Raw genomic sequence first — 26,475 nt, 5'->3', positions numbered from 1 at the left:
CTCCCTGACCCTCATTATTACATCTACTACTAATATGTCCTCTGTCTCCTGACCGTCCTCCACATGCAGCACATGGTCTTCTCCGTGATCTTGTGAGAAACTCTGAAGGTGTTGTTCAAGGACCTCCAGGACCTCCTGGACTTCCAGGAATACCTGGACACAGTTCATGGGTTAGCTCCCGTGAAAATGTTGTGGATGTGGTGGAATACATAAAATGTAAGTTGATAATGACATCTTTTACGTTTGGCATTTTTGGTGGTCCGATCATAAGTGGACAGCTTTGAGTATAGTAGGTCCCACCTGGTATTACAGTGCATCTTGAGTGACCACTTGTGATCAGATCTCACTTGTTCACTCTATATGCACATAACCAAAGACCAAATGCATTGTCTTATGCATTGTTTTAACCAAAGGCCCAACAGTAGTAGTCAAACAGTGAGACAAAATAAAACAATGTTTTTTACTCTAAGAAGGAAATAATTAGATGTATAACATTTGGCAAATTTAAAAGAAGGTCCAAATATTTAAGAATTTGTCGTAGATAGTGTTTCAGAGTTTTTACAGTTTCTCTTAACAACTCCCAAAATTGGGCAAAGTGTGCAAGTGCAAGTGTGTAAAGTGTGACAAAGAAGCAGCCTGTATTGGTTACTGTTGAATGTATTTGTAAAATTTGAAATGTTTACAGTCATTAAAATATTATTTTATAAATTTCCATTGAAACTATGTGCTCAAACAGATGGTAACTGTTGGCAGGTAAGATGCACTTTAGACCTGGAGCTGACCGGTGACAAACTGACACAATGTATTTACAAATAATGAAACAAGTTAATGTATTGCATTTAATGTTGAATTTACAATAAGTTAAGATGATTAATAATTAGCTGCAAACTTTATTAAGTTTCTCCTCACTTAGCAATGCTTGAAATGCGGCTTGTTTTTAAATCAGTTCAGTGGTGAAATCAGTTGAACCAGAAAGTGTGTTCACAAGCAGCTGCTACTTATCTTTGGAATGTAATTAGCATTATAGTGAATCAAAGGTAAATCAGACAGCTGACAGGACACACTGCTAAAAAATGTGTCCATAAGTGGCTCCTCCAAATTTGGTCTGAATGATTAGATCTGAGCATGTCCTCAATGCCTCTTATGTAGCTTCACATCTGTCCACTTCTGATCAGATCACACAAGGGGCATATCAATACCAGGTGTAAACAGGGACTTTAACTTTCTTTGTCCATGTCATTTCCAGTCCAAGGTCTGTTTACAACTATCTGCTTACTTTTAAAGCCTTGCTGCTGTTGACTGATTTGAAGTGTAGCCTACAGGACATAAAAACAAAAATCAATTTTCAACTGTAAAGAAAGGGAAAGTCTTCTACTGTTTGTTTTCAAAACTTAGTAAGAAACACCTGAACTTCTTAGCCTTCTCTACGCTACTCAAAATGTACTCTAATGCCAGAGGTCTTCACTCATGACACACTCTATATGCCACACAAATTTTTTTGAATATTTTCTTGGGATTGAATGCGACCACATTACCAAATTTTCTCTTGTTTACAGCCCGTGGTGTGCTGCATGATGTTGTGAAAGAATACAACAGTCGTGTCTTCCAAGGACCTCCAGGACCACCTGGTCCCCCAGGTCCTCCTGGATACAGCCGATGGTTTGGTTCCCATGGAAACACCACAGATCTGTTGGAATACATCAAATGTGAGCAATTGCACTATGAAGAAAATCTGCAATAAAACACAATTGGTGGAGGTTCTGGTTGACACTGTTCCTCATTTTTACAGCTCATGGTCTGATACGTGACATCGAACGGAACGTCAATGAACGTGCGGTCCAAGGGCTGCCAGGACCACCTGGCCCTCCAGGCCCCCCCGGATATAGCCGATTGTTTGGTTCCCATGCGAACGTCACCGATTTAGTGGAATTCATCAAAAGTAAAGAAACATTTAACCAGTTAAAATGCCACACTCACCATTTGGCCTAAACAGAAAAAATGATGAAAAAACTAAAGAGTGTGAGGACATGTTAGTATGACTTATAACAGCTGAATTTGTCCTCTGACAGCACATGGAGCCATCGTGGGGCCGCCTGGAAGACCAGGACAGAAGGGGGACATGGGATTCCCTGGACCAAAAGGAGAAAGAGGTACATACATCAGTTCACACCTGGCATTACAATGCCTCTCAACATGTGTATGTATACTTATACATATGTATACTTGGGATCCGATCTCACTTCCCTGCTCTGTATGCAAACAAACATGTAGCCATTTCATTTCCATTTGTGAGGACCAAATGCGTTTTTGTTTTTAACCTAAATTTGATTGATTTACTGTTTATCAGAAGAGACAACCCAGAGCGGACTGTTTCTGGGGGCTGAACCTCGCTGATTACTGTACAATAACACAAGTTTATAAATTTCTTCAGATTTTGGTGAAACTCAATCATATTTTATAAAGAAAATGGTTTCTGATTTTCCCTCTAATATTCTGCTGCTAAAGGTTTCCTGATGGACAGATAGCTTTAGTCGTTGCCAAGGTAACTGCTTACTGTTACCAATTGTAGATGCTGCTCGCCGCTAGCTAACTTAGCTGTGCAGCTAGCAGTCCCATTAGTTTTAAAGACAAAATAAAGCTGATTAGCTTTATCAAACCAGCTGCTCTAATGTGCTTAAACACCAATGCTCCTTTATTGCCAAATTCTCTGTCCGAGCAGCGTCAGCTACAAAAATGATCACTAGTTGCGGGGCTAACTGAGCTATCATGGTGACAGTGGCTACAGTTAGCAGCAGTTAGCAGTTACCTCAACAATAAGTTAAGCTATCTGTCCATCAGGAGACTCGCTGAGTTGAGGCGGAGCAGCTGGAGGATGTCAGACAGTATGTCTCCTTTGTAGTACATCCACAAGATTACATTTTACCTGCTGTTATTGTAAAAATCAGATTTGGTGTTTAGTTGTCAGTACCAGCTTAATATTTAAACCTTCTACTCTGTGTGGACACAGGTGAACGAGGCCTTCGTGGGCCTGAAGGACGCACAGGACAAAAAGGTGACAGAGGTAAATTATTGTCACGTTAGTGGCTGCTGGACCACATTCTGATTTAGTGTGATATGACTGTTGTTGATTTGACACAAGTCTGGATTTGAGCTCTTCAGCTAAAACTGACATAAGTGCAGACATTAACTAATTTTCAGATACAGTCAATGATATAAAACAGTTAATATAATAATGATTTTAGATGAGAACAGCATATGTCAGCATATATCAAGATCCTTTGGTGTAATTTTCACAATGCATTTTTCAAAGTAAATCGTTTAATACCTGTACAATACAAGGATACGCTAAATCAAAATCTGCATCAATTCAAATTTAGTTTTGGATAATATGAGTAAAGGAGGTACGTTTGGTTAAACAACTGGTAATATATTTATGGCATTTTGATGGGCATCGTTATGTAAAAACTAAAATGTATAAAAGTTACTTTCATCACAGACTGTTTATACTGTACTTTTTCATTTTGAGTCAGTTCTATAACTTACAGCTATATTACACTGGGAAGACTAATTACTAAAGTAAGTGTGCAGGAGGTTGAATCTCTGGGTCCTATAACCTGATGTCATGTTTACAGTTTTTCAGGTTTGTCTTAAATCAATAGAAAGGTCCAGAGACAGGTTCTGCTTGCTGTTTATCCTCCTGCTCACACCGGCCTTTAGGATTTCCCTTTCAATGCAAGTGATGGGCCATAAAATCCACAGTCCACATTAAAAAAATACATCCCAAAGTTTATCTGAGGCTAGAATTAGATAAATCAAGACAGCTAAATTCCTTATGAAAAGGGTCATTTATAAAATGACATGAAAATAAAATAAATGAGACACATTTTTTAATGTACTTATTTGTTTTTTTTTATTTATTTAACTTTTTTAAAAGTTGTTTTACAGATGTATTTTCTTATTTACTTCACACAGCTGAATGTTAGATGAGCTTTATTTTAGCTTAATGATAACATGTTAGCCTGGATTAGCTTACTTGTCGGGGCTCTGCTGCAGATACTGTATGTGAACAACCCGGAACCAAACCAAACTATTAAACAACCTTTTAATCAAATTGTATGTGTTGTTTTTCAGGAGAATTCACACTGGCAACTAAAAGGAGGAGGAGGGACGTTGGTGTGTAAGAGCCAAGTTACTGAATATATCGAACTTCATATTGTATAACATGTGGAGCTCGTCTGGTTGTATAAAGTGGGTAAATGTACTAAAACACGCAATGGATGTTTTTCAACAATTTATTTTTATAAATGATTTGTGATTGTATTTTTATACTCTTGAATATCTACTGTATGTATAGGTTTGGATTAACTCGTTTCATACACTGTATTAAGGGCTGCTGTTTAGATGTTGTAATTTGTGGGACTGAATTTACCTTTTCATACTGTGTACTGGGCATTTTCTGATCAGATGTTTTATCAGATAATTATAAGTGTATTATCAGATGAAATCACATTAAAGACTAAACACAACCGTAGTACAGAGAAAATGTTTATTTACAGCAAAATGAAAATCTACATTACACACAGTCTAAAAACTAGACATTTATTTTAAAAAAATGCATAATGATTTTGATATGGATACTGTTTTTTTTTTTCATTCAACATTCAGAATTTAATCAATTTACTAATTTTTTGTAGAATCTAACTGACCAACAGAACAAGAACTGACAGGATTGATTTTGTAATTACATTTTTGTTATATTGCTGCAAACCTCCAAGGAGTGAGTCAGCCACAGCACAGATGCTGCAGCGTGGGTGATACAGCTCAATATAAATAGCAACTGAGAATGTTTTGTAAAAGGTGCACAGCACTCCTTCAATGCATTTTTTTTGTACATAACAGTTTAGCTATTAAATATTTTTGACTAACTCTCAATAGCCAATCTTAAAGAAAATGAGATGATAAAATGAACCCATCAGAAGTCAAGATGGCCTAAACCAGTCAGGTCCATTTTTTTTTTTAAACATTGTTTTTACAACTGCATCAATACATCAGCCTAAATAATAAAAACTGTGAAGAGCTCTTGTTCTGTTTAATACAGCTTCAATAATGCTCAAAGTGTTAATATGCTTCATACAGTCATAGAACAGAACGTTACGTTGGTGAGCTGGTATAAAACCTGGAGTCTGACCATCTTCAAAGGCAGTCATATCAGGTATACAGTATATCCATACAGCTTTTCTGAAGTATTAAGGCTATTAGCTAGCATGACAATGAAACCAGTATTATCATTCCAATAAGAAGAAGAAAAGTCATGCAGGCCTACCTATGATACACCTGGTAGCATAATACCTTATGAGGAGGCAGAGGAAGAAAACCAAAGCAAATGCAAAGGAGGCATCGTCATTTATAACTGCAGATTAACTTTTTTTCTTTTTCTTTTTTTTTTTTTCAACTCGCTTAAGTGAAATCTATGAAAGTCCTGAGAGGCAAGTGAATAAAAAATAACCCTGGTGATTCATTTTCATTGTAACAGGAAGAAAAAAAAACATGGCAGAATAATTTGTCCAAGTCACTTAAGTTTTCATCTGTGAAAAACAAAAGTTTTTGCAGGTAAACTTTATAAAAAATATATATATATATTACGGCTGAAGTGCAAGACTACATCATGTTCTACAAGTATATTGTCGCAAATGTCCAAATGCCAAACTGGTGGGTTTTTTTTGTTTGTTTGTTCTTTAAAAAAAAACCAAAAAAACAAAAAACTTTACTGGTAAAATGTTGCACTGTCCCTGTTACGATGTCTAATGCTACAGTAACTAATTGAATAAACTAAATTGATGTAACCCGTCTAACCTATCTGTTGATTAACCACAAACAAAATGTTTTTCACTTGCTAACAATTGGGCTGACATCAGTAGAGCTAATGCCGGCGGTGGACTAGCACAGATTAAAATACATGTCTATCCAAAAGAAATAGGTAAATCAAAACTAATAAATGGAAGAAACCATTAACTCTTTTAGTCCTTTTTGAAATAAGTAGTGGGGCACTTCTGCCTATGGTGGTAAAAATGAGTATTACAACAACAAACACTTAAAAAATGAGCCTGACAAACAAAAAAAATCATCTGCTAATAATTTTACCACTTTTCACAGATGAACAAAACCTAACTTAGAAAAAATATTCTGGAAAACATTTTTTCACCTGTTCTATTAAACACAAGGGTTTATATCGGACTTAGCAAACGGATCTTGTGGATTTTTTTCTCACTTGCCTCTCAGGGCTTCTGTAGAAGCTGCTTGAATTTACTGAGTGAGGTTCATGACATTCAGGCCTTGGAAACTCTTAAAGTTACATATTTTCTAGGATTTATGGACATCATTGAGACATTGCCTTCTTTTTTCATCCCTGAATAATGCTCCTAAAGATATATGGCCTATGCTCAACAAAAAATAAAGTGGTGTAACCTAAAAAAATAAACACAAGACCAACAAACGGGTACATAAATGCTTGTTCGACAGTCTTTGTTTCTGCCACCACAGTGATTTCCTTTAGTGTCCAATTAACAGTGATGCTTTTGTCTCTGTGTGTAAACACCACCTGCTCCACATCTCCTCTACTGTCCGCAACAAAGACGTTTCCATCTCTGCTTGTTGCTAAATAATCTCAAGCCTTGTGCTCAAGACAGGAAGGCATTCATAAGAAAAACCCAGAAAGAAGGAATCATTTCCAGTGGAAAAGGTTCCCAAAGTTTGCGTTGAAATCATGCATTAGCTCTCTAAAGTATCACAATCTAAAATTCTAGCACAGATATGTAATTTAATAAAAATATACTGTATCATCATTCCTTCAACAAGGGGGATATTAAAAATGTGCTCTGTCTCCTTTGTCAGAAATACATTCTATTTCATGATCAATTATAAAGGGTAAAGTTCCTACTCAACATTTAACCAAATTAAATCATCAACATTATTTAAGTGGTATAAAATGCTATCCTTTCTTTAGTGCAAATGTCTAAATAAAAGAACAGTTGAGCAGCAAATAATTATCAGAAATTGCTTGGATTTAAAAGCCAAAAACATCAAATTCTACAGGCACTGGATTCATTAGAAAAACAACGCAATCACAAAAAGACGGTTGGACAGAAGCTACTTCACTTCAGTGGTTTTGAGGTGTTGAATTTGAAAATCTCCTTCATAACTCTCCTTCAAAATGACTATAACAAGTGTGAAAATATGACAGAATGCGCAGAATCTTGCAGATCAGAGCTGCAGAGTCCAGAAACAGAAATGTTTCTCACGCCCTCCAACAGTTTTCAGAGGATGAGGGCAAAAGGCAGCACAGGCTCAGTCTGTATGAGCACTCACGTCCATTGTGCACCATGTGTATGTAGACTGTGTGTGTCTCTGCATATGTATGTAGGTTTGTCCTAAAAACCGGTGGAGTGGACGCTGGGGATGGGGTAGAACTTGGAGATGCGGCTCTGGGTGGAGGGGTTAAGGCACTCCGACTCTCCACTCATCTTGAAGAACACTTCCTGTTCCTGCAGCTTCCGGGCAAACTCTTCCTCCAGGGCCTGAAGGACACAAATCATTTGTTGAAATATCTGAGGAGCCCTTAGAATGATTCCTTTTTTACCTGCTACTAGTATGTGGATCAAACAATAAAACTGTCTCTTAGGTTTCACCTGGTTACTCCACTTAGTCTCGGGCAACAGATGAGTGCTTCTAAATGTAACCTTTAAAACAAGGGAAACCCTTTTACATGAATATAGACCAATGACATTAAACACATCAACAACACCAACTATGACCTGCTATTAAACTTTTAGCTTCAAAGTACCTATAATTAATAAAGGCAAAAACACAGAAAACAGAGAAAACAGGACTAAGATTTGGTTGCACTTTCCAAGATTTATTTAATCTAAGATTAGGTCTAACTGAAGTTTAGCAAAACCAGCTTTAAAATGAGTAAATCAAAATTTAATTAGGCAGAATTCTGTTGCACAATTAAAAGCAAATCTCCACTTAATAAATCCAAGTTTATTTATGTAAACCAAAATAAAATAGTTTCATTAATATGGTGATACCCAAATTAAAATGAATTAATACATGAATGTATATATTTGCATGCTGTTGTGGCATAGCGAGTATAAAACTTTTTTGCTGCCTCTTTGTTTGCTAGCTAGCTAAATGCTGACACTTTGGCAGACAGTTGAGTTGTGTAGGCTAACAGGTCCTCATCCACCCTGTGAAAACATCCAGTGGCTTAAAATTCTCAGGGCCACCACGAGTAAGAGCAATGGTTATACAGCTGCACTCCTCTAACTGCCATGTTTGACAGTTGCTTCAGTCTTCCTGTTCTGCCCCACAACAGTTTCCTTGCCAAGCCAGTATCTGCTGAATCCATCTCAAAAAGCAGATATTTTAAAACTTAGAGTTTAAACTCTAATTTGAGATCTTATCCAGTTTAAACATAATATAAATGAAAAGTCAAAGAGATCACTCAAGTTATTACAACAGACCAGAGTCTCTCCAGTGAGCCAAGATGCACAATAGCAGCACCCTAACTGTGTTTATCCTGAATGGAAAAAAAAACTTAAGTAGTCATTGGTCCTATTATGCTTGAGGGGGGCATGAGTTTCTGTAGATATTTCACGACAAGCCAAAAATGTCACTGTTATGGTTGCACGATATGACAAATCGGAGGATCACAAAGTCTGTTGGATTTGTCCTCTAGGATTCATGAATCTCTGTAACAAAATTCAGTGCAATTCCTCCAGCAGTTGAGATATTTGATTCCAGACTGATCATTACCACGCCTATAGCTAAGCTAGAAAGAGCCAGAGTTTGAACTTCTACCTCAGCTGTCTTTTTTCATTCTTTACACAACTATTTCTGTCACTTTTCAACAACTGAAATTGCGACACTTGTGGAGAAGTTGTATAAGGAGGTTTCATATAAGTACATTGCAAGCTGATATAATCACCCAGGTGGAGCAGGTACTCTACCTTTTTCCTGGGTCGGAGTTTCTCTCTCCACTCCTTCAGCTCCAGGCTGTGTTCCTCGTCTAACTCCTTCAGCTTCTGGGTCTCATGTTCGATCAGTAGGTGGCACTTCTCATTCTGAAACACACAAACAGGGAGGTCGTGCAGAAAAGGTGAGGCTTTTTTGCATGTTAATGTGGCTAATGTGTTTTTTGGCTGGGAAGCTAAAGAAAAACAAGACTACTTCTAAATAATGGATGATAAATAAAATGTTTCAATGTGGATTTTTAGTCAAACACAAGTTAAGTGCTTTTGAACATCTGTACCTGCAGCTGCTGAAGCTCTCGGACGTTGGCATCACACTGTAGCTGCAGGTCTCTCATCTGATTTTCATGTTTCTGATGCTGATGGAGCCTCTCGTTCTTCTGTCTCTTCTCTTCCTGAGCTGCAAACTGGAAACAACAGACACATCAGGCTTCATACATCATTATTCTTTTTAAACTCCACTTTGTTTGGCTTTCCATTGAATATAAGACATAAGAAAAATGGTTAAATCCATGTTCTCATCACCTGTTTGACCTTCTCCCTCTCCTGCTCGGGGGTGATGGCAGCTCCTGTGATGCGGAGGCTCTTCTTGAACATGGCCATGCGGGTCTTGGCCTCGCTGCGCTGAATCTTGGGCAGTCTGGCTCTCTCCTGTGTCTGCTTGTTCTTCAGCTCCTCAATCAGACGCTGGTTGTAGCGCTGCATCTGCTCCATCTCCTGCGCAGGGCACACACCAGCACACACAGGTCATGGAGGGAGCTTCCACAGCAACTTTTTCAAACTTTATTTTTTTAATGCTAAAACTTTTTAAAGATATTATTGATAGATATAAAACAACTGAGCATAATACCGAAGTCTGAAAAATGATCCAAGATTTAAGTATGTTAAAAAGCTACAATAAGGTGAAGTCCCTCATCAAGCCTGTACCTTCTCATGTCTCTTCAGCAGCTGGTGTCTCTGCATGAAGTACTGGTCTTTCAGCTGCTGTTTGAACAGCTGGTGTTTCTCCTGCAGATGGCGCTCTTCCAGCTCCCACATGGCAGCCTCCCGTGCTGTATGCAGAAACACAAGTGAACAAAAGACAAAGCTAAATGATCACACAGAAGCATCATTCGCAGGCTTATTGTAAGGGAATATCTCCTCAATATTATGGCTCATTTTAAGAGCATTCTGCTTTACTGGATGGTATGCAGTGCAGAGAGACAAGAAGACACACAACAACCGTTGTGGGCTGAAGTTACCTCATTAGAAGCAAACAGCTGAATGCTTGAGATACTTATGTTAACTAACACCAACTTTACTAATGAGGTTCTGCTTTGAACTATCTCACAATTTCTGTCCCCAGTGAAAGCCTTTTACAAGCTCCTAAAGCAGAGCTACAATCTCCTGTGACTTGGTTCAGTGAGCATTTCTGAGAAGTCTTGTTTGTGCAGCTCCTGGCACATTAAGCATGGGATTAAGACCCAGGCGGTGCTAACAGCTAACAGGCTGCTGTTCACTGCAGACATGTCAGAGGGGCTGCAATCAGTGTTAGATCAAGAGTAAACAAGCTCCTTTTGGAGGCAGCCTGAATTCTCTCAATCATTTTGAGTTGCTTCATATGGATGACTTTATGTTAATTGCTGCAACACATGTGACTGAAAATAAATAAATAAATAAATGTACCATGAGCTGCATTTCCATCCAAACATATCACAGATTTTAACAGAATTTTGAGTCAATCCATGAATGAAAATGTGAATGAATGCTTGTTTCCATCTTCAACTGTTATGTGATTATTAGGAGTTCATTCATTGACATAAGCAGAAGTGGTGCCATTTCTCCAATCAGAAACCATTATGTCATTGCAGAAGTAGAGGATGCAGCAAGACGATGTAATTAACCCTTTTTGACCTACCATAGAACAAGTCTGCCAGAGCATATCTTAACATTTTTACATGCCATTCAGTGCAATTTTTGGAGCCTTTTAATTTGATATACATCAATACAACTCTTATATCCCAAATTTTAATAATATGTATGGACTTATGTCCATACTAACTAAATAAATTGCTAAAAAGTGCAATAAACCGCAAAAAAAGGAAAATCGTTTTTACTGTGTTGAAACACGCAGGAAAACCACGTGACAGTTCATGCTCACAACGTGATGATGTATATTCCAACATAGGAAGTGCTGTGAACATCCACGGTCTGGAATATGTTTTTGTTGTGTGCGGCTTTTACTGGATTTCTGCAAACCCATTAGTGTAAGGAAAAAGCACTCTGGGACACGGTGAATGCGTGACATGTAAGTGTAACTCCTCCGGTTTTATATGCAAAATGAATTATTGCTCTATCTTATTTGGTTGCAAGTCCTACGGCATTTAAAAATAGAAATTCAAATGGGAAAGCGAATGCTGCCGTAGGATTAAAAACACCTCTAGAGAGCATATAACTTTTTGTGAAACTAAGGAAGTTCTTTCGAATTATGAACATACATTAATGTGACTATGTAGCAGGCAGATCCTGGAACAAGAATATCACAGCAAAGACAGTACTTACTTTAAATCGCCTTTCAGCAATCTCATACTTTAAGTATTGTCAACAGAAATTTGTAGAATTTTGCTTTCAGGTGTTTAAATTAATTTACTTCATTCTTTACCACTGGAGGGAAATCTAGAATTTACTCAGAGAAAATGCCAATAAATGATGATCATCATATTTTTACCTCGGAGAAGCTGCTGCTTATGGTTGAGGCAGTCTCTCTCGATAGTGGCGAGCTCATGTTTGTGTTGCTGGATAATTTTCTTCAGAGCGCTGTCCAGATCCTGCTGCTGCTTCTGAAGAAACTCTTGTTCCTGGACAAAGGATGACAGGTTATAAATGACACACGGAAAACAGGTCTGGGCATTTATCTCTGAAGAATCTAAGAAAGGCACAATCAGATAATCACTGAACCTTCATCCACAAGAATCAAGGACATATCTTGAACACTTCTACACTGACAGATAGCATTATCTCCTCCAACAAAAATCTTTATCAATGCATTAAACAGGGTAGGCTTAATGATGTCAGCTGAGTGTGTTTTACTGGCCTACAGGCTTTGTGCCAAGTTCATTTCAGGCTAAGCACGGCTTGGGCTGATGAACCAGACAGTTACAATTGGCTGCAAAGAGTATTTCACCTGCTTGTCAGTCACAATAATCTGGCCTACTTGGCTCACCTAATACAGAGGAACCTGATATTGCCAAGCTAATGTACATCTCTTAATGTGTTCTTTTTATTAGGGAAAAGGTAGGACAAAGGAACAACCTGATAGGGCTGGGCAATACATTTGGATTATATGAATATTGTATAACGAGACTCAACATCTTCTTAGATTTAAGATTTTGTTATTTACTAAGGTCAAAGTGGGAGAGTATTATAGCAGCATTTACTTTAAGTACCCTTTGCGCAGGAAAATGTTCCGTCAGTGTTTAACTATTATATCTGACGTATTGGGAAAGTGAATCTACAGCAATGCATCATAAGTTCTTTTAGAGAAAATGTGTACATCGAGACAGTATGTCATGGAATAACCTAAAAATATCAAGATACTAATTATAAGCCATATCAACCAGCCCTACAACCTATAAAACTTTTTCATTGCCAAGTGCTAAACTTTAATTATTGGTACTTCCTCGTACTGTTCCACAGGAACTGCTCCATTATAAAACAATACTTGTTTCAAAACAAAAAAAAAAAAAAAAAACACAGCTAAAATTTACAGGATTTCATTTTCAGCATTCAGAATTGTTGATAGCATAGCACTACTTCAAGCTTGCTGTTGACCCTTTTGCATGTACTGATGTATAGAAAAGAGAGTGTGTGTGTAGTCTGAAGAGTGATGAGTCATGCTTTAAGAGACACAAGAAAGAGGCCAGATTCAGGGGTTTCACTTACATCCTGAATGGGAGCGTTGCACAAGGTGCACGAGGACAACTGAAAGGACTGAATCATAACATGGGTCACTCCCTGTGGATCACAGTACATTACCCTCCTACACACTGCACTAAACACAGCACACACACACACATACACAGTCTGAACCTGTGTACAAACTTGTGTAGGTGTAAAATATAGAAAAGTGAAGAAAAAGTCATAAAAACTGCATAAAACAGCACAAAAAATAACTGTTGCATGCTTCCCTCACAGATTGAAGTCATGTAAAAGAGAGCTGAGAGGAACAACTACAATGTGTGTGTCAAAGTTCAAACTTCACAGCAAGCCGACCCTTGTTACCTCCTCTGGTGGGGCTTGGATAATATCCTCTTTAATACGTTTCATGATTGCGTTTGTCACATGCTTTGGAGAGAGTCCCCCTTCCTGTTTGCCCTGTGTTGTGGCAGCCATGATCGATAGATGGAAATAAAATGAGACAACAGCTGAGGATAGATTAGTACTACGTGAGAAAATAAATCTGAAGTGGCAGTGCAGACAGATTTAGCCCCTGTGCAGCTAAACGGTGGTTATGTAAACACTTATGAGAGATCAGAGGAGTGTGTGTGTATGTGTGTGTGTGTGTGTGTGTGTGTGTTTAAGTCTCAAAACAACCTACTGCACTATAAATAGGAACTTTATAAGCTATCCCATCCTCCTAAGGGACCACAAGGGGGCAAAGGAAAAAGTGAAAGGAAAGGAAATGTGATGTGGTCCACATACTGACCTCTTTTTTGCGGTTTTTCAGCATGTTCTGGTACTTGGAGAGCTCTTTGTCCTGCTCAGCTTTGATGCGTTTGGCCTCATCCCTGAGCCGGTTGGTGTGCTCCTGTTCCAGTCGTTCAATAGTCTGCTTCTGCTGCCGCTCCAGGTTCTCCACCTCCTGGTCATACTGACGCTTCTTACTCTGTGGGACACAAAGGGTTGAAATGAACTGTTGTGAAAAAAGAAGCATTTGTGTAAAACCCTTAGTGGGATTTTGAGGAGGCTGTAGATGCGTAAGACATTTGCTCGATGCCTAATTAAAGTTTAAGAATAAATAATTTTTCTAAATTTTAGAAATTCTTAAGAAGGCTGTAATGACTAGTCAATTAGTCAATTTATAGATTAGATGTAAACTATCAAATTAATGGCCAACTATTTTTTCTGAAATAAAAAAAGTCCAAATTCTCAGATTTCAGTTTCTCAAATATGCATAATTTCTTTAGTCCTGTATGACAGTACACTGAATATCTTTGGGTTGTGGCCAAAACAAGACAATTGAGGATGTAATCTTTGGGAAATACTGATCAATCCATTTTATAGACAAAACAACTTAATGATTAATCAAGAAAATGATCGACAAGATTAATAACGAAAACAAATGTTAGTTGCAGCCATATTCTCAAGTGAAGGAGGAAGTATACACAATGTTTCCAGAGGCCAGACACAATAAAATAATTTAAAATAACAAAATCAATATTAATGAAGAAGCAACATGGGAGTCATCCAAAACTTAGAGGCTATTATCTGAATGCTTCACTCTTAAAAAAGATCTGACAATAACCTTCTGTTCTATACTGCTAAATATTGAATTTAATGCAGTGGATGGTAAATAGAAACAACATGGGTCAAACTGCATAAGAGTGCAGTAAAGATAAACAGGTTCACTAACAGGGTTGTACAGAAAATGAACAGCACAGTTGTTTGTGACAACCACAGTAAGTATACTGAATGGAGCCTTCACACAGTAACACGACAAATTTGCCATTCACAAACTGCTGCTGCACTCAAGGATAACTCATGAAGACTTTGTAAGAAGAATTTCTAAGAGCAACAAAATCTGGATGATCTCTGTGCAGTGGAAGAAAGTAACACATGCAGATGAGTCATCGTCTTTTACACTTTTTCCTACATCTGGATGTGTTCACGTTTGTTGAAGGTTTTCATTTAAAAAACATGGTACGAGTTTCTTTTCTTCTTTTCGTTTTTTTTTTTTTTTTTTTTTTTACACACCTTTGTTTCTTCAAGATGACAAAGTTCAGTTGCACAACAATTCAACTTCAAGAGTTACATGTGCTGAACCACCTCCCAGAAAAAATTACATAACTGAATTTTGATGAGAGAATTCCACATTTATTCCCATTTTTACTGACTGAAAACTAAGTAAGTAAGCAAGCAACTGAGGTGCTCTGACAGTCAGAGTGTTACTTAGATGACACATACTACAGATATTTAACTTTTCTTCACCCCTTGTGCTATGTTTTTTCAAACTGCCTAATTTTAGACTGCTCCTTAACACCTTTTAGAGTGTGAATAAAATAAAGAAACTACTGTTATATTTCTTGTCACGTTGCTAACTAGTTCTGGAGCTCTCAAGTGAGTTTTCATTTACAATGGTTATTCTAAAAGTGGATGCAAGTTGTCAGACAACAACATGCTTTCATGGATATGAGCTTCAAGGTACTGGGCAGTCAGAAATGTTGACTAACAGAATAAATGAAATGAGATGGTTATTACAGTAAACAGACAGGATATGTATGAATTCTTGTAAATACAAAAATACTTCCTCTTCAGGGATAAGCCATCAATGGGATTGGTAAGAGATATATAACAGATAGTTACAGTGTGTGCTCCTGTACTTCTAACTTCCTGAGGACCTGTTTTAGATCTTAAAAGGTCACTCACACTTTGTCAAATGGCTATTTAGGGCTGAGACACATTTTTAGATTAGCATTTAGATCAACGTTTTTTGGGGTTTTTTTTTTTTTTTTAAATCTATTTTAATTTTACTTAACAAATTATTATTTATAATGGTGGGGTTAATGTTAGGGTAAGGGTTGGGGTAAGTGTTAATGCAGGTCCTGACAACTTTTAGCAGGGATGCAACAGTTTAAATAAAGTTTGCGAAGGGCTTTTTTTAACTTGAAATATTTAAATATTTGTTTTTTACACATCAGAAGCCAGTGTAACAGCTGGTTCTGTATGAGCCACTTTTTCCTGCCACGGCCAGTTATGTCATGAGTAGCCAATGATCCAAAGCAGTGACATGGGCACAATCTGCAAGACTATGGTTTGACTTTTAAACTCAAGTGTCACTGGGCAGACTGGGCTCACAAGGTTGTCTGCTGCACAATATAAAAAACACAACAAACACAAACACAAAACGCAGTGCTGTTTCATTGGATGTATTTGGACCCATAAGTTAATGATTTAAAAAAAAAAGTCTCAGCCTTGACATTTCTGAGTTGAGTGACTCACTGTGGTCTCCTGCTCAAAGCGTCGGTAGATCTGTTCTTTCTGCTGTTGCAGCTTGTTGCTGAGCTGCTGCTGGGCCCTCTGCTCCTCCTTCTGCAGGAGACGCAGCTCCCTCAGCTCCTGGCGCCTGCAGAGGTGGAGGAAGAGAGAGATGAGAAGAGGAAAAAAGTGTTTGTGCGTTTCTGTGTCTGTGTTGTGTGTTTTTCAGCAAAAAGCCGGTTATATACGAAGACACATGACCTCTAACTTTGAGCTGTGAAATGGTGATACAAAGATTTGGCATTCAAAGAGATTACTGGCGGGCAGGTTGTGCACTAGGGTTCCTGGGCAATTAATTTGCGTAATATTTGCAAAAAACTGATGTCCTACGTATATGCAAATACCTCAGGAATCTCATCTCCTCGTTCTTGGTATCATTGTCAGTGATGATCTTTGATGTAGTTACGCTAACTTCCACACCATCCACAATGAATTTGCGAGTCTTTTTCAGTGTCTTCTTCTGACGCTTGGTGTCCTGGGAAAACAAGAAACAAGAGTTTATAACTGTAGCAATGCAAAGCTACAATACAGTGTCTTCATATCTGAGTGTGTGGGTTGTGTGTGTGTTACCTGTATAGAAACAGATCCACGCTCTTTTGTTTTGGACAGAAAGCTTGAGATGGACAGATTGAGGTCTACACTGCTGTTATCTGCGGCTGAGCCACTCCCCGAGTCTGAATCTCTCTCTTTGTCATCCTTAGCTTTGTCTGGAACTGTCTTCTCATCTTCTGCATTTATTTCATCCTTTTCAGTGGCTTTCTCTCCATTATCCTCTTTTGGAACTACTTTATCTTGCTCTGGTAGTGTCAGTGTCACCTTTAGATGTTTGTACCGCTCCTCCTCCTCCTCCTCTGCTGGTGCATTTGATTCCTCCACAACAGCTGTCTTTTGCTCCTGAGGAGCCTCAGTTACTTCTGAACTCTCTGTGCCGGCCTGTGTATCGGCTGGAACCTCGGCCGGAACCTCGGCCGTGTCCACTTCTTTTTCATCCTCAACGGCAATCTCCAGTTGCTGCATTTCCTTGGCAGGTGCCTCTGGTTCAACCTCTGCTTCAGGAGAGGCAACATCTTCGCCTGCTTCCTCAAGTAGTTTCTGGTCTACCTCTCCATCCTCAGCTGGAGTGTTTAGGATCTCCTCCGTGTGCTCTGCGGCTGCAGGGGCAGTGGGCTCCTCTACAAAGCTCGTGCTTACCACGTGGTTGGCCACAGGGAGCTCAGTGGGTGGGGGCACGGGCAGAATTGGCTCAGCCTTCTCAGGGACTGATTCCAAGATGGAGGGAGAGAGGGGGACCTTCTCATCCTCTGAGCTGGCAACACTGACATCAGAGGGGGCACGTTTGTGGCCCTAAAGAAGACGGAGAAGTGACAGTTAGAAAAGGTAGGAATGCAAGTTTTTCCGAAAGCCAGAACACAATTATTCATCTTCTCTTTTAAACTTGAAATATGTAAATCAAAATCTTTGTCCTGAGGTTTGTTGTTCCCAAACTGAATTGGGATGGAAAGCCTTTAGGTTTTCTGTACCTACTACATAAAACAATCCACAGAACAATGTTAAACTTCAAAACTTATTAACCCTGAAATACTTTAAAGTTATAGTGAAATCCAATGAGTACAGGTAGTCTGTGGACAAATGTTTTATGTTATTGAATTATTTTAATGTTATTCAATTCTATTTCCAGTCATGTCGGTTCTGGTCATAGACTATAGAAGTCATAAAAAAAAAAAAATAGAGATTTCCTTTTCTTTGTTTTTAAAGAGGAATACTGAATATCTTTGGGTCAACTTGCATTCTGGTTAATAGTACTGCACACATTTTATGGACGAGTAACTGATTAATCAAGAATATAATTAGCAGATTAATTAATTGCTAATTGCAACACTAATCATTTATATTACTGAATCAGGAATGTAGTATGGCTGTACCCAATGATTTTTTTAAATGATCAATTAATCTGATGATTATGATGTAAAAAAAAGATTAAAGCTCACAATTAAGCAGAGGCTAGGATGCAAATAGTTTTTTTATCCAACCAAGAGTCCAAAGATTTAAATAATAAAGACAGAAAAACATCAGTCTTTTGATTAACTGGATACAATTAATGTCAAGTGATTAATTCACTTATTATTGCAGCTCTAGAATAAAGTCATAAATATGAAGTATAAGCTAATTTATAGCAGTTGTCAAAACAACAGGCATTTTATGCATCTGACAATTCAACATGCCGGCTTAGTTAAAAGAAAACTAGACATATAATAACCACTTCCCAATATTTTTCCCCTAACACTATCTCTAGCAAACTCTTTGCAAACTGATTTTTGTAACTGTTTACACACCAGATGTGCTTCTGTCTCTTCCTCCTCTTCTTCCTCTTTGTGCTCTTCAATCTCCTCTGTGACCTCCGCCTTTGCCTCCGCTATGAGCTCCCTCAGTGGCTTGTTGTCTGTTAAACTGGACACAAATGAATGCTGCACAAAAGACAAACAGAAATATCAGGATTAGATTAAATTTATATGTTAAAACCCAGTGCATGGCATATTCTGAGGTAAACATTTACCTGTTGCAATAAAACGACTTCAACATGACCCCACTGACAATTAATCCCATATACTTTGAGATAGAAATTATTCATAGTATAACAGACTACATCAGACACAATACATCCAATAAACACACATTAAACAATATCAGAAAAAAATTCAATCTTTCTTTCCTGCATCATTCCATATCTCTGTGCCTCTCTGGAGTTTACTTGTCTGTCTAAATGACTTCATTAACAAGGAGAAAAAAAAAATCAATCAATCAATCAATCAATCAGCAATCCACTGCATCTACATCTCTTGACAGCCTCACCTTCTTTGGCTTAGAGATCTGCTGCACATACTCAATTGCTGGCCTGAGAATATGAAGCTTCTTCGATATCAAAACCTTCATTGGTGGCAGGCCGCTATTTTGGATTTTCAAGCCCATTGAGTCTTCCTCTACACAGAACAATCCTTCAGCCACAGTATTTCCTGTGTGTGTCCTCACTGCCTGTCTGTAACTAAGTGGCTCTGACTTGAAGAGCACATTAAACCCTACGGAAAAAGAAAAGCCTGTCCTGCTGACGTCAGCTCAAGTGCAAAGGGATGAGTGTCAGTCTTGCCAGGACATTCGGTTCATCAAGCAGGTAAACAGATGTCGTCTAGGACTGTGCTGCTTACGCTCTGAATGGCAGGTGGTACGTGGGTATGGGATGGGGAATGTGGATTAGCACTTTATTTAAGTGGCCAGGTATGAGGCTGAGGCAACAGTGAAACAGGAGTTCAGAACTTGAGTGAAAAAGTTGTGTGAATGTTCAAAAGAAAGGTACCTGTAGGAGTTGTGTTGCATTCCATCTGTTGTCCACGTGCTTGTCCAGACACCTCTTTAAGAAATCACTGAATTCTGGGGACCTTATGGGTGGATTGAGAGTAATAAAAGTATAGATTTGAATGATGTACAGTAAAAAAAACATACTACTCTCTACAACCTCATGGATGTATGCATGGCTAAGGTGTCATGAAAACATGAAGGGAATGCAAAACTAATGCACGGTCATTCAAATGAGTGACCCCAAAGCAGCTTCTCCCTCATTCCAATTCAGGCCGATTTACACTGTGACTCACCAGCGTGACGGTTGCATCAGGGTAGGAGGATCGGACTTTGCTATTTTCAGCAGGACTCTCATGGGGTTCATCTCGTGATTTGGCGGCTCAATCTGTGCAAGCTCAATCAAGGTGACCCCGAGGGACCAGATATCAGCCTTGTAGTCGTATGGACGGTCCTTGGACGTCTCGCACATCACCACCTCTGGAGCCATCCTAGAATTGGAAAAAAAAAGGGATGTCAGAGTTTATGGATGTTAACTGTATTTTGTGCAAGAAAGACAAAAAGGATGGTGAGTAATAGACAAAAAGTGTTTTTATTGACTGCGAAAACATTTTTTGTTTAATTTTCCACTCACCAGTAAGGCGTTCCAATGAAAGAGTCTCTCCTTTGCAGTGTTTTGGTGTTTTTTGCAGACACACCAAAGTCAGCTGAAAGACATGTGATTCAAGGCAAACCAGAAATTAGCCAGAGGAACACCGCTGTCATAATTTATTTTCCAACTGTAGCCACACAAGCCAAAATGAAAAAAAAAAGTACAAAATGACTGTTCCCTCAAGCAGCACGGTTGCTAATTTCATCAGTGCATGAAATGAACACACAATAACACAGCTCAACAAACCATATGTTTATCTAACACACTTATATTTGCACAATGACATCATCATTGTTTGTTTGGCTCATCAGCGTCCCAGCAGCAGGCAGATGCACAGGCACCTCTGTGTGTGTTATGTCACTGGACAAAATGCTTGCTGTGTGTTATTTCACTGAGCTTGTTCCATTCACCAGCAGTGACTCATACCCCTCTAAGTAAGCTACGTTACTGCATCTGCTGTGGACACATCTGTACACACACTAAGCAACAGGTCCAAACAATTACTGTGGTGTTTAAAGGGAACATACTGAACTTCATATGTCGATGTTAAGTCAGTGTTGATGGTAAATGTAGTTGAAGCAATAAATTCCTCAGCATAAGCTATATTAAATGAGACAGCTGAATTCTCCTGCTGCAAAATATATTGTTCTTTACAGTGATGTAGTTGAAACTCAGGAAGAACTACAGACTTTTTGGGCAATACAGCATGCATTGAGAAATTACATGAGGCAAAGAGATTACATGACATGAACAGGGGCAGGTGTGTGTCAGGCGTGTGTCAGTCAGGAAGGTTGTTAATGTAGTTTTACACACTTATTTGGTCCACTTATCAACAGTTAGAACTATAGCAGCGGGTGTGTCACACGGCTCATACGGGCTATTAAGGCACTTTAAAATCCTTACTCACCAAATGCTGCAATTTGCATTCAAATTTGTACTCATTCTCTTAGTCATAACTAAATCTGATCACACAAATACACAATATGATACACATTTTTTTTTTACCATTTTATTCAGTGTACCTTACACTTTCCAATATTTAATGTCAATCCTGAATAAACCTCCAAAAATCATAGAATCTAGACAGTGCAAACAAACTGCTAATCACAAACTTTTAATGATTACAATGGGTCATATATAAACAAATAGAGGCTAAAGGGTTAGGGGGGAGGGGTTCAAGTTGTAGTTTACAGCTCACTAAATGACTCCATGGTAACGTACTTTCTGTTTACATCCCTCAAATTATGGGACCTGTAGTTCTTAGACCATGATAATCTCCTAACTAGAAGTAAGACAAGGAATAATAATCAGAATAACAAATGCACCAGTGCCATTAATATTAACGTTTTCATGTTGCATGGTTCTAATGTTGCAGTAACATTGGCACTCTATCCATTCACATACAGATTTGTACCCTGTGTTGAAAAACTGTGTACATGTAGAAAAAAACAACAATTTGTTAAAGTATAGATTCTACTGAGTTACTTTATGGGAAGTGTAGGATCCAGTGTTATGGTTGACAAGAAGATGGCATATTGCAGGCTCTGCTGTTTCAATTTTAATACCTGTTCTTAAAACAATTAACTTGATTTCTATAAAATATTTTATTTTCATTATTACTGGTCAGAATAATGGCCAAAACTACAAAAATAAAACCCAAGTTGTAACAACCTGAAAATGGCAGGTAAACATAGCAGCTTTCAAGTCAAATCCTCTGTAGTAAAACAAAAACAGCACAACTGTGCGCTACCCAACACACAAAAAGTGACAACATTCTTTCTTCAGACTGGTTTACATGCATGACGTATAATGTCATGAGAAGGATCATGTGAACCTCTAAGCTTCTTTTGGTAAACTTCAAAGTGGTAAAGTAGTTTTTTTTTATCTATATGATACCACATAATACTGTGACCTGTGTATGAATGATGAAAACCAACACCTAAACCTGACTCATAACTGACCCTAACAATGAATTTGGACTGCGTGTGTCAAATTGGCTATAAATGGATAGTATCACTGTACAGTACATTCCTGTGCCATTTTCAGCAGTAAAATTATGAGGAAACATGAGATAAATACATGGAAATTCTGGTTCCAAAGGCACGTGCCCTACATTGCTAGACTGTGAACTCATTTATGATTTTCTTCCCAAAAAAGTTTTTTTTAAAAAAGGAGCCTAACTGAACAAGGAAAAATGTACTTGAACGACAAGCCAAATAAATGTAGCTCTCAAACAGCTTGTATGTATGACACGAATTACAATTTTCTCCACTCATCCTACAACGAAACTCATATAAGTAATTATGGATTGAGGGTCATAATCATAATAATTCTTGTATTATTGGAGACAGGTTGAGTCTGTAACTACCCTGCCTGGAAAAAATGATGTACTTTTTGGTGTTAACAGTAGGATTTGACTTTGTCCTTACCCAGCTTGACGTCACCATCCAGTGTAAGGAGGATGTTGCCAGCCTTCAGGTCTCTGTGGATGATGTGGTTGTCGTGGAGGTAGACAAGGGCCTGCAGAGTCTGCTTACACACCACCCTGATCTGAGGCTCTGTCAGGGGTCTCTCCAGTTCTGCAAGGGTGAAGCAGGTCTTACAAATACACGCATAGCATTCCTGATGGTTTAAAAAACTAATGCAACTTAATCATAGATGGGGTTAATAAGGGTTAAGCTACATTTTGTGTATTGATGAATGAAGATTGGAATATGTGGGTGGTCTGCAGAAGCATTTTGATGTCTTAAAGGTCCAGTGTGTAAGGTTTACGGGGAATTATTGACAGAATATGGCAGACATGGAATACAATACAATACTGTGTTTTTGTAAGTGGTCAACTGATATGGGGTTTTCATTGGCTGATACTGATATTTAGAGAGCAATGTCGATCAAAACAAAGAAAAGTCATGTATAATTCCATTATTCAATTTACATTCGATCATACTATGATGTAATATACATGGTTATCTTAGCAAGTAGCATTTTTAGATTTTTATTAATTTATGACTTTGAAAAATAAAATATAATTTGATTACGCTGTAGATTTCAGAACATGACTAAGGCAGAGGGTGGTACAGTATCTCAGGAGTGACGTCAATAAACTGCATTATTCTATACATTATAACATACCACAAAGTTTAATGCTTGCCAGTAAAGGTTTCAGATTAGATTTGCTGTCATTTAGGATGGGACAATCCTGATTATCTCAAAATACCAGATAATCAGTCCAATTAATTTATCTATCACCAGTTTTTATTACCTAAGAATGAACCCTTTATATCTACAGATATATAGATCTTCCATGTTGACCACCATGTTTCTAGAGCAGCCAAGTGCACCATGGACAAACCAAACTGGCTCAAGAGAGGGCCTTTTGCATTTTTTGGAGAGTTTTGCAGCCATCATAGGTTCACCCTTAGAAGAGGAGGGTGAGGTGAGGTGTTTATACCTGCTCATTGCTAAATGCCACTAAATGCTGCACACTGGTCTTTTAATTTAGCTTTGTAGCACTTTCTGAGCAGCTTCCTTTTTGACGTTACAACCTGTATGCAAAGTGGAAATGCTGACTCACCGAGCATGACTGCATCCACAGCCCCTCCTGCACAGAACTCAATGAGGATCTGCCAACAAAAAAAAGAGGAACACAGAGTCAATGTGTTTTTCAACAGGTATTTGTTTATGTAAAACAGTGTGCATCACATAAAAATATAGTCTTTATTACATTTTCATGATTTAGAGATTAACAATGAGCTATTCTACAAAATTCATTTCAAACAGAGGTAAGTGAAGGCCATTCATGGGACAGTAAATGCTCTGGTTAAACCCAGTGACCTCTGAAATCTATTGTGAGGTTCTGGATGGTTCTCAAGTTCAAAGAGAAATGCAATGCTTTGTATTTACACTGTTGAAACATGCACTGAATATGTAGAAAACTCAAAGGAACTCATCATCATCATCTTAATCATATATCCAACCTAGTCACTTGACTAAGGGAATTTGAGAATGAACCTCCACCCAGCCTCTGTGAATGAAACACTCTTGAAACCTTAAAGGCATTTAGAAGCTTTCAGTATGGCTGTTGACGTAAGAGGATTGGCCCAGTTGGGGCCACATTGTGGAAAAGGTTTCACACAGCTGCTAGGTAGCTAGCTCGCTATATTGCCAGACCTGAGGCCTTATTCTGTAAATAGGATTAAAGTTTCTACGGACACAGCAGCTCAGGCAGGGGTGAGTACAATTATGCCAGCAAGTTAAGGTAAAGCATCTGGAGCAAGCTTAATAAAAAACTTGGGCACATGGCTTGCCTCATACCATGCATGAAGCTAACTCTTCTCTACCCTGAGATTTGGGGAACATTTGGCCAAATGTCACACATGAAGGAAGAGGAAGTTAAGCCACATTTCTGCAATTTTGTAACCATTGAGAAACTAATAGTGGTTGATACGTTGGTTAAGGCGTTGACGGGGTCAACCTGCATTTCAAATGACAAGTGACAAAATCTTCAAAAAGCTTATTTCCTTAAAAAAAAAAGAAAAAAAAAAGGCTAACCCCAACTTTTTAAGTTCAATGCTATTCCATTATTCCATGGAGCTTTTCAAGAATGTACTACTTATAACAACAAAGCCCTTACAAGACATACAATGCCTCAAGTCTCAGAACAGTCTTGGCTATTCAGCACACACACCATTCTAGTGTTTCTCTGTAGGCGTGCTGTTGTTTTAGTGGCTCTGCTGTTGTACAATGGCCCTCACAGTGGTTTTTCAGAGTGGCAGCAGGCAGAGAGGAACCATGGGCCAGGGCTGTGGCTTCCTCTCCCACTTGTTTATTTGACACACGCACACAAATACATGAAGAAGTATGCACCCACATATTTTCTAATCCCTTCATGTGGTACAGAGAGGGAGGATGTTAGTCTCTATATGATCTCACTTACATGTATTAAAGCTTAAAAGATGAAAATATCCACAACATCATAACATTGAAACCGTTGCTGTGCAACTGAAATTGTAGTGTAACACAGTAAAAGGGAAACAAAGATGACACAATTTAAAATGCAGCTATGAAATAAGTCCCCTCCAGACCCTCCTGGGATTATGTAGAATGAAGTCTTTCATGTCCAGGAGGAAATGTCCTGGACACTTTCTCCTCTTTGCATGAACAGGTGCCACACAGGCAAAGATAAAAATCAGCAGACAGCCTCTATCAGACTGTGACCATTGTTTGGAGGACAATGGGCAGGAAAAGGGCTGAGCATTCAATGAAATGCACTGAAATCAAATACTCAGGTAATCATGAGAGTTTATAATGACCGAACTGTCTTTGTGATGCTTGTGTATTGACTCACACAAGTCAAGGCATTCCAATGATGTTCCCGCCCATGGATGTGCATACCTTGTTTTTAAGGGTTTGTTCACACCTAGCTCATTTTGACCAGTTGTTTTGAAAACTGGAGCATTTCATCCTCTGGTCTGAAATGTTAAGGCATACATTAACACAGAAACTGTACTAAATAAAACAAGCAGGACAGATAAAGAGTGGGGTGTCAGCTTGCCTCTACTCAAACTCTGGCTCGGTATATTTGTGGTCAGAACTCAAAACCATCTGAAACAACTGGCTTGCGCACTGCCTGATGGGACACGCTTTCATGTTCACACAACTATCTGGTCAAGCTTGCCACATCCGTTGTCTGAAGAACAACTGTCATGCGAGTGTGCGGTTTTGACCAAATACCCCAATACTGATAGTGCAACAATATTGTAGGGATGACTTTTGGTGCTTTCACAAATTATTAACAGAATGATACTTTTGATAAATAATCATCAGTAATATGGACATAATTACCAAGCAGACAGAGAAAAATAATAGACCAGCTAACAGGTTGCTGCTCCTGCTAACATCAGGAAAAGACAACTTATGCCATATCACAGCCCTGGTCTAGATCTTTAACCGGCTATTTTGTTCATTTAATCAACACTGGTATATTATTACCACATAAACACATAAAAAAAAAAATAGCTATACACTCTGCTGGTCCCCCATAATGAAAAGGAAAAAAAGTAAGAGGAGGAAATGTTTTGAGGTGGATCTTCGCGGTAATATATTTCTGATAAATGAAAAAACGGGTTGCTCAGCATTTGTTTACAACTTTTGAATGGTTCTTGATTGAACTGAATAGCCGTTGAATGAACCAAGGGACAAATGCAACAATTT

The 26,475-nt window shown here is 38.4% G+C and overlaps 2 protein-coding genes across 2 annotated transcripts in view; one reads left to right on the top strand and one right to left on the bottom strand.

Moving 5' to 3' along the window:
- LOC146330212 (uncharacterized) overlaps positions 1–5,078 on the top strand; it is a 28,733-nt gene extending 23,655 nt beyond the window's left edge. The window contains exons 47-52 of the mRNA XM_084715698.1: positions 70–216; positions 1,557–1,706; positions 1,790–1,939; positions 2,070–2,150; positions 3,008–3,061; positions 4,132–5,078. Coding sequence (XP_084571824.1) covers positions 70–216; positions 1,557–1,706; positions 1,790–1,939; positions 2,070–2,150; positions 3,008–3,061; positions 4,132–4,181 — 632 coding nt within the window. The 3' untranslated portion in view covers positions 4,182–5,078. The remainder of the gene's footprint in view (positions 1–69; positions 217–1,556; positions 1,707–1,789; positions 1,940–2,069; positions 2,151–3,007; positions 3,062–4,131) is intronic.
- A 1,376-nt stretch (positions 5,079–6,454) lies between these two features.
- Positions 6,455–26,475, bottom strand: part of LOC146330211 (STE20-like serine/threonine-protein kinase) — a 26,232-nt gene continuing 6,211 nt past the window's right edge. The window contains exons 3-18 of the mRNA XM_084715696.1: positions 23,837–23,885; positions 22,692–22,841; positions 20,245–20,317; positions 19,907–20,101; positions 19,612–19,693; positions 18,596–18,727; positions 16,833–17,606; positions 16,607–16,737; positions 16,227–16,350; positions 13,714–13,893; positions 11,737–11,866; positions 9,957–10,081; positions 9,555–9,746; positions 9,311–9,436; positions 9,009–9,122; positions 6,455–7,574 (exon numbers count right to left, since the gene is read on the bottom strand). Coding sequence (XP_084571822.1) covers positions 7,428–7,574; positions 9,009–9,122; positions 9,311–9,436; positions 9,555–9,746; positions 9,957–10,081; positions 11,737–11,866; positions 13,714–13,893; positions 16,227–16,350; positions 16,607–16,737; positions 16,833–17,606; positions 18,596–18,727; positions 19,612–19,693; positions 19,907–20,101; positions 20,245–20,317; positions 22,692–22,841; positions 23,837–23,885 — 2,724 coding nt within the window. The 3' untranslated portion in view covers positions 6,455–7,427. The remainder of the gene's footprint in view (positions 7,575–9,008; positions 9,123–9,310; positions 9,437–9,554; positions 9,747–9,956; positions 10,082–11,736; positions 11,867–13,713; positions 13,894–16,226; positions 16,351–16,606; positions 16,738–16,832; positions 17,607–18,595; positions 18,728–19,611; positions 19,694–19,906; positions 20,102–20,244; positions 20,318–22,691; positions 22,842–23,836; positions 23,886–26,475) is intronic.

The sequence above is a fragment of the Lutjanus erythropterus genome, chromosome 3 (assembly GCF_056507025.1).
Source record: "Lutjanus erythropterus isolate fLutEry1 chromosome 3, fLutEry1.hap2, whole genome shotgun sequence".
Classification (NCBI taxonomy): Eukaryota; Metazoa; Chordata; class Actinopteri; order Lutjaniformes; family Lutjanidae; genus Lutjanus; species Lutjanus erythropterus.
Note: the sequence above shows the minus strand (reverse complement) of the source record. Positions and strands in the feature narration are given on the sequence as shown.